Below are 8,334 nucleotides of genomic sequence, written 5' to 3'. Positions count from 1 at the left end.
AAAAAGCGCCCCAAAACGCTGTCATTTGGCTGGCAGGCTGTCTCAGCGTGGCGGAGGGATGTGTACATATCGCGTGTGAGGGGAGAGAGGAGGGAAAAAAAAAAAAAAAGAAGAAAAAAAAAAAAAAACCACACCACCGGGATTTTGAGGAATTTGCCACCGGGATTTTGAGGAATTTGCCTGTGGTGTTAAAGGGAAGGAGCAGAGTTACAGAGAAATTGAGAGAGAGAGCTCTACCTACCGACAGATTACAAGAGAAGTCAAGAGCACCGAGAACCAACCGTACAGACACACAGAGGCACCATGAAACGCCTTTGAGATCGCATTAAAAAAAAAAAAAAGCCACTAAAAAGCAGGACTTGAGACAGTCCAGGGACAATCTCGCACTAATCTAGAATTAAAGCCGTCTTTTTTTTTTTTTTTTTTTTTTTTCCTTTTTTTTTTTTTTTTTTTTTTTTTTTGCATGCGAGGGTCATGAGTTCCTACTTTGTAAATCCTCTCTTTTCCAAGTACAAAGGCGGTGAATCGCTGGAGCCAACTTACTACGACTGCAGATTTCCACAAAGTGTTAGCAGGAGCCATGCTCTCGTGTATGGTCCGGGCACTACTGCTCCCACCTTCCAGCACCCTTCACACCACGTCCAAGAGTTTTTCCACCACGGAACCTCCAGCATCTCCAACTCTGGATACCAGCAAAACCCATGCGCCTTGGCGTGTCACGGAGACGCTTCTAAATTCTATGGATATGAAGCTCTACCGAGGCAATCGCTTTATGGTGCTCAGCAAGAGACGACTGTTGTACAATATCCTGACTGTAAATCGTCTTCCAACAGTAACTCTAGCGAGGGACAAGGGCATTTAAATCAAAATTCGTCTCCCAGTCTCATGTTCCCATGGATGAGACCTCACGGTTAGGACCTTTTTTTCCTCCTCCTTAAATGTTTTCCTTTATTTTTTTCTCTCTTTCTCTCTCTCTCTCCCCCTCTCCTCCCTCTTTCTCTTTCTCTCTCTGTCTGTCTATCTATATATATATGTATGCATATACAAGCACAAACATATGTATAGATATATAAACATGCACATACACACGTATGCATACATATATATATATGTAAAAATATAAATATAAGAGGCGTAGATGTAAGATATGAAAGAAATGAGCAGTTTTGTGCTAATGTTTCTTCTTTTTAGGAAGACCTTTGAAAGCAAACAAGACAGCAGTTACTAGAGAGCCAGCAAGGTGATTCCCTGCAAAAGGCTTAAATCACAATAAAGTAAAACTTGTTTTTTATTGCTTGCCTTGAGGATAGGCAATAAGATACAGCTCCCACGAGGTTATTTGCATGTTGATAATACACTGCTCTTTAAAATGTCATATAGCCTTTCATAACCGCTTGGAGACGAAGCCTGAAAGGTGGGAACTTGTATAAGTATTACTAATACTTTACATCTGTTTCTTAAAGCCTAGAGATAAAAGTTTAAACAGAAAAGGAAACTTAGCTCAGAGCTATGGGGTGGGGTGGAGGAGAACAGTCTGCTGTCTTGGGTTAAAAAAAAGGGGGTGGGAAATTCAAAATAATTTGGGCTGAATGGAACTTTGCTCATGTGAAGTCCAGATAATTGCACAGAAACCGAAATACTTCAAAGTACAAGTTTCCCCCACCTAAGGACCAAGGTTGTCTAGAAGCCTTGTTAATTCAAAACATGTGAAGGTTAGTGTTAATTTTAAGGACAATCAGAGCCCCAAAGTCCCCCCCTCCACCTCCACCAAAATTTAACAACAAAAAACAGAAAATGGAAAGGAGTTCTGGCTAATGTAGAGAGGATGTGGCCCAGAGGCTGGGAGATAGACGCAGAGGAAAACACGTTATTTATCTAAGCTTTGACCTAGAGGTAGTCTCAAGGATGCAATCATTTCAAACTGGAGCATATTTTTTTCTTGCAAATAGATTGTTTTTCTCATTAAGAAGGGACCGTGCAGAAGGAAGTGCAGGGGCTCAGCTGCACATACCTCAGTCCTCTTTCTTTCCTTTTTGGCTATTGCTGCAAATGTCCATTGACTTGTTTTAAATACAATCTCTGTGTTTGCACAGGCAAATACCCACCTCTGTCTGTGTGTGCTTTACAGACACACAGCCCTAACCGAAAGGACAGGGAGAGGGGATTTAATAGAAGATTCAAATTCTCAGGGCGTAAATATTAGCTAATAGGAGGACCCTGAGCCTGTATTTTAGGAAGAATCTTTGGAAAAGGAAACAAGAGTTGGGCATTTTGAGGGGAAGAGAGAAAGAAGGAGAGAGAAAGAGGGGAAAAGGGAAGGAAAGAAAGGGGGAGAGAAAGAGGGAAAGAAAGAAAGAATGAAAGAAAGAATGAATGAAAGAAAGGAAAGAAAGAAAGAAAGGAAAGAAAGAGGAAGGAAAGAAAGAAAGGAAAGGAAAGGAAGAAGGAAAGAAGGAAAGAGAAAGGAAGAAAGAAAAAGGAATGGGGAGAAGGAGAAAGGCTGGAGAGGATTTTATGGCGAACAATGCACCTTTCATAGGAAAACACACATTTTTTCTAAAATGGAGCTGCCCACCAGGACTCACCATCCAGAATCACCTTTTAGGAAACTGGAAAGGTCTCTTTTGTGAATGAGCTTGACACACACCTCCCTGCACCCAGCCAAGCAGCCAGAGCTGAACACTCCCCAGGAAGAGCCAGGGAAGGGCAGCTGGCTATCAGGATTAATAGCAATATCAGCCCTATGATTATTAATAATAACCCAGCGACTTTCCTTTAGTGCCTTTTATATGCTAAGGGTTGAAAGGGGCTTTTTGGGGGGGGGGGGCAGCAGTTTCTCTAGGAAAATTGAGGCGAGGGGGGCATGGGGAGGGGGAGCAGAGCCTCCAAAGGGGGAGAATTAAGAAGTTATTTGATGTTTGTGTCCTACAGCTCCCGGAAGACGCAGTGGCAGACAAACTTACAGCCGGTACCAGACCCTGGAGTTAGAAAAGGAGTTCCTCTTCAACCCGTATTTGACACGGAAGCGGCGGATTGAGGTCTCTCACGCCCTGGGACTGACCGAGAGACAAGTGAAGATCTGGTTCCAGAACAGGAGGATGAAGTGGAAAAAAGAAAACAATAAAGATAAGCTGCCGGGGGCCAGGGACGAGGAGAAAACGGAAGAAGAAGGGAATGAAGAAGAGGAAAAAGAAGAGGAGGAAAAAGAAGAAAGCAAGGACTGAGTTCTCAGCCCCTTGAAGTCTCGTTTTATGGCAGATGATAAATCGAGATGTTTACGACGGTCATTTGCTTTTATAGAGTATAGAATGGAGAGGCTCACACAGCAGTAACTACCTGTCAAACAGTTGTAGCCTTTTTTATTGTCATAGAAACTTCCCCTACTTTCCCCCCCCCTTTTTTTTTCTAATAGCTGCGTTTTTAGTTCAATAAATACATAGTTGGCTTGACTGCAAGAGCAGGGGAAAAAAAAGAAAAAATTAAAAGATCCAGCAAAGCAAGACCACCCCCAACCCCCCTAAACCAAGCCTGGAAGCAAATGTCACTGCTCGTCCCCTGCTCCCTCCGCTCCCGCCTGCGAAGCTGCACACACGGATGGGTGCAGAATATGTATTTATGTGAACAGCTTTGACTTTGCCTTTTTGTTTTGGTTTGTTTTTTTTCTTTTTTGTTTTGTTTTAAGCTTGGTTTTGCCTCCCCCGAATGACCCTAGGGGAAGTGCGAGGGTGCTTCCAGCTTCCTTAGCTTGTTTGTGTAGTGTCTGTCTATCTGTGGAGATCTCCATTCCTACCAGCCATTTATCAATTCCCTCGGAGGGGCCATTCCTGCAGCCCCTGCCAGATAAGAAGAGGAGCTTGGAGGGTGAGCATACCTGGTAGCGCCCGCAAACACACACACCCCCCCCTCATATTCCCCCCCCCGCCCCATTTCTATAGGATTGAGGCTTGTATATACCTTGATAGGCCAAAATACGCAACCCAACCCCTTCCTTATTTCTATAGGCGCTGTTTACCCTTTGCCTGTGTGAGCACTCGAAATTCTTCATGTACTACCTAAAGGGAAAACCTGCAATAATTATCAAATCTATTATCAACAAGGGGCTTACATATCCTAAATTTTACTTGGTCAGAATTTATTTAAGAGAGAGAAAGCTGTGTTTTTGCCCTGATGCAAGCTACTAAGTAGCAGAAAATAATAATAAAAATACAATAAAAAAACCCAACCAACCTTGTATTGTACTTTATCACTACCTATAGAAGGAGTCATGCTTTGAAAGTATTTGTAATGCGGTTTTATTGTCGTTTGTTGCTGCTTATTTTCTTGGAAAAAAAAATCCCAACAACTGAAACTGCCTAGTTGAGAACGCACAGTATTGTATTATTTTATTGTGCTTATAAAGTAGTGTAGAACTAAATTGCACTGAATGTATAGTTATCTATTTGTCTTGACTTATCTGTTAATGCAACATGCTCGAAACAAAAAAAAAAAAATCGTCATTTGTTTTATGTAAAAGCATAGTTCTGCGTGTTCAAACTCTGAATGTAGCAATTACCGCCAGAAAAAGAAAAAGAAAAAAAAAATTTCTGGACACCGTGGATTTGTATTGTATACGTGAGACATTACGTAAATAATAATAATTATAATAATAATAATAATAATAAAAGATTTTAAAAGGACTGCGTTGCCTACAGTGCTATGTCTCTATTTGAAACACGTACACGTCGCTCCGAGTGGGCTCTGACTAATAGTTCATCCTTCAAATCATCTTTGGCACGCTTCAAAAACCAAGGCTCATCTTTATTTGGGAGGAAATCAGAACATCTTGGCTCAACCACCAGCAGCGGAGGTGGCTCGGGCGGGGGGAGGATTCCCCCTCCCGCCTCCCTGCCCACAGCCTGAGCGGGCTCGTGTCACCGCTGCGATGGCAAATGCTCATTAAAAATGGCAAATGCTCATTAAAAATGGCAATGTTGCTGCTAATTGTCTGACTGAAGCTGTAGGTCCGCCAAAAGAAGAAGAAGAAAATCGAGTACTGCCATGACTCCGGCACTCTTCAGTCTTTCTTTGCTATGGGAAAGGCTTCTTCGTGGGGTGGGAAAGGGGGTGTGTGGGGGGATTAAAGTGCATACAGGGTGTGCGGTTGGAATTTTTCACTTCTCCCAGCTGGGAAATGCCATCTGAAAGGTCTGGAAAGTGCAAACCCCCTGGTCCCGCCTGGCTCTGGGGTCCAGAAAAACCCTCCCCTGGCTGGGGCTGGGCTGGCGGGCAGGAGCCGCCGGTCCCCCCGGTGCTGGGTGCGATCCGGCGCTGGCAGGCGCTGGTTCGGGGGAAACTGGGAGACTGGAGCGGTGTTAGGTGTGTGCCTGAAAACCTGCCCGAACCCCGCGGCAGAGCTCTGGGCACCAGCCGGGCTCGGGGCTCTGGGGCAACACTTTTCCCTATGGGAAAACAGCGTGAAAGACGCCAAAAAAAAAAAAAAAGAGAGAGAGAAGTTGGCAAGAAAGCGGTTTATTTATTTATATTCCCCCCCCCCCCGCGTCAAAGTCCCTTTTACTCCCCCCCTCCTCATATTCATAGCTTCTTCCCCATGGACACCATCCCCAACGTAACACATCCTTTTGTTTTACTACTCCGGTTGTTGTTATCATTATTATAATATTATTTTATTATATTTTATTTTATTTTATTTACAGCAAAACCTGGCGGTCATACCTTCACGTTTCTCTTCTACCTCTCGGATGGGAGATGAACTTTCTCAATATTTCTCTTACCACCAGCCTCATTTCGTTGAACGAGGTCTATTGATCTGTAAAACCGGGTCTATCACTCTCTCTTTTTTTTTTTTCCCTTTTTTTTTTTCTTCCCCCTGCTGATAAATGGACTACATCATCTAGAGCCCAGGGATGCAGAAGTAGACGGGATGTTTACCCAGATATTGTAGATAAGGAAGCACAAGGCTCCTCACACGCAGCCTGATGTGCTGAGCTGTGTCTGGAGGCTCCTCTGTGGGCTTCAGACATTCTTAACCCAAAACCCACCAAGCTTAAAGGATTTAAATGCCTCAGGGCTTGAAATTGCTGGACTCTGCCCAGGAGGGCTGGAGGGGAAAAAAAAAAAAGGAAAAAAAAAAAAGGAGAAATACCGAACTTGTGCGGCGCGCAGGAAAACGGGACTCGGGTGGGTGCACCCACTTCTTCTCCCTTTTCCCCTCATATTTGCAGCGTGGGTCGCACCCCCCTGCATCGCCAGGGCGAAATGGGGGTTGGGGGGGGGGGAGAAATGCCCCGAAAATGGCATCAGCGGGGTCGGATCCTGCGCGGGGATGGGGCTGAGCGTCTGCGTGTGCAGCGCGTGTGCGCAGCTCCCGTGGGTGCCCACTCCCGAATTGCACAAAATACCAATACAGGCAGCTTTGCCCCTCGCTGCAGAGCCTGGAATGTCCTCGTTAACCAGCGTTAATCTCCCAAGAAATACATAAAAAACCCCAATCAGGTTTATTCTAGACTTTTCCATGTCGAGGGCAGGCATGGAAGGTAAGCAGTTTTATTAGTCATAAAACAGAGCGGTTTATTCTAACAGAGCTTTTTTCTTGGGGGATATTTATCCAGCGTTTACAACAAGGGATTTTTTTTTTTTGTCCCCCCCTCGTTCGCTATCATAGGATGGATGTGTGCTCATTCATTCCAGCGATGAAAAAATCCGCAGAAATCAGTGAAAAGAAAATATTTTCTGTTATGTTACTTCAAAAAAAAAAAAAAATCGCGTTAAAGGCTTTGCATAGAAAATATCCTCCCAACGAGGGGGGAAGGAGAGGGAGAACTTATCAAAGTGTTTAAAAATAATAATAATAAAAAAAAAGAAGCTGCATCCGCACTCTATCCATCATATTTAAATCCACAAATCTAAGTAGTTTTATCCGAACGAATACTACAGAATGACATTTATCTATCAAAAGGGTCTGGAGTTAAATTATTGAAACTACAGCCGCAGCAGTTAGTTTGGGGGTAAATGTTTATGTTCTGTAGTCAACACAAGAGAGTCGCATCTTCAGATGACATCCAGTTATTTCTGTAATCACTCCATCATTTCAAGAGAAAAAGAGAAGAGACCATTTTATGGGGGAAAGTAATTTGAAAGAAGATTCGCTCTCCACAAAGTGGCTTATTCAGAAATGATCATAGCTTCGGTATTACTGAAATTAGACTCATCTACCCGCCTGAAGTAAGAAATATCGTCCTATTCCAGGCTTTTTATTAGCCAATCAAATTTCCTTCGGATCTCCATTTGTGATTTGTGAAAAATATAATTCCTCGAAAAGCTGAGTTTGAGCATATTGCTTATTTTCCCTTAATTTATTATTCTAATCACAGCCGCCGCCGTGCGATAATGCAGCCATTAGGCGAAAAAATTCGTTTAGATTTTATACTCCGAAATGGGCACGGATTATATTTGAGAGACAACGAATTTCTCGGGCATTAAATTTTTTTTTGCGCGGATGGAGGCGAGAAAGGAGGGAGGGGAGGAAGATGCGCGGGGGCGGAGGTAGGGGAAACTTTGTGAGCTAGATGTGCAAAAAAAAAGGCTATTCTGCCCCATTTATTCTTTTTTTTAGCTCGTCCTATTTTTTCCTCCCAGACTTACCCCCCCCCTCAAATTCACAGCTCTTTTATCCTCCCCCGAAAATACGCTCGCTAATATTGGGAGAGGGGAGGGGGTTTTATAGAGGGGGGGCTGATGGAAGGAGCGAAACGATCGTCCGAAATCCTCCTTAGCAAATGTGCGCCCAGGTTACTTTCTGCCTGCCAGGATCAAAATTTCCTCTTCACATTATGGAATTTATTATCTTGTCTGCTCTCTGGAAAATGGGATCTCCATTGTGCTCGGGAAGCTGTTGTGGTCGTAGTTTCCCCCCTCGTAACTTTTAACTACCTGTTATAAAATTTATTGGTGGTTTGTAAAGTGAATAAAGTAATTTCCCTTCCATCCGGTTGTATTACAACCTTTGTGTTGTTTGGGCAGACAGACACGCATCCAGCCAGGGGGAGAAAAAATAAATAAATTAAAGAGGCAGGGAGTGAGACCCCCCTCCCCTCCACACCCCACTCCCCCCCGCCTTGTTTTATTTTCCTCAATTAAAATTAAATTAAGGAGCAGAAATACCTGAAAAAAAAATTAAAGTGGTGCTGTCCCTGGAAATGTGCGGGTACAGAGGGAAATGGGAAGGAAAAATTGCGGCAAAATATTTTCTCTTCCTAATTTTTCTGGCTGCAGGACTGCGGTGCGTACATGGCCCTAGGAGCTGAAATTTGGAGTTTGAGGCGGGGGGGAGGGGGG

General features: G+C 43.7%; 1 protein-coding gene across 1 annotated transcript; it reads left to right on the top strand.

Moving 5' to 3' along the window:
- The first annotated feature begins 474 nt into the window (after positions 1-474).
- On the top strand, positions 475-3,224 carry HOXC8 (homeobox C8). The gene is made up of 2 exons (XM_010565066.1): positions 475-910; positions 2,932-3,224. The coding sequence occupies exons 1-2, from the start codon at positions 475-477 to the stop codon at positions 3,222-3,224; spliced, it is 729 nt and encodes a 242-aa protein (XP_010563368.1).
- The last annotated feature ends 5,110 nt before the right edge of the window (positions 3,225-8,334 follow it).

Source organism: Haliaeetus leucocephalus, unplaced genomic scaffold, assembly GCF_000737465.1.
Source record: "Haliaeetus leucocephalus isolate CR32 unplaced genomic scaffold, Haliaeetus_leucocephalus-4.0 Scaffold186, whole genome shotgun sequence".
NCBI classification, from domain to species: Eukaryota; Metazoa; Chordata; class Aves; order Accipitriformes; family Accipitridae; genus Haliaeetus; species Haliaeetus leucocephalus.
The sequence above is the reverse complement of the archived record's forward strand: the minus strand, read 5'-3'. Positions and strand labels throughout refer to the sequence as shown.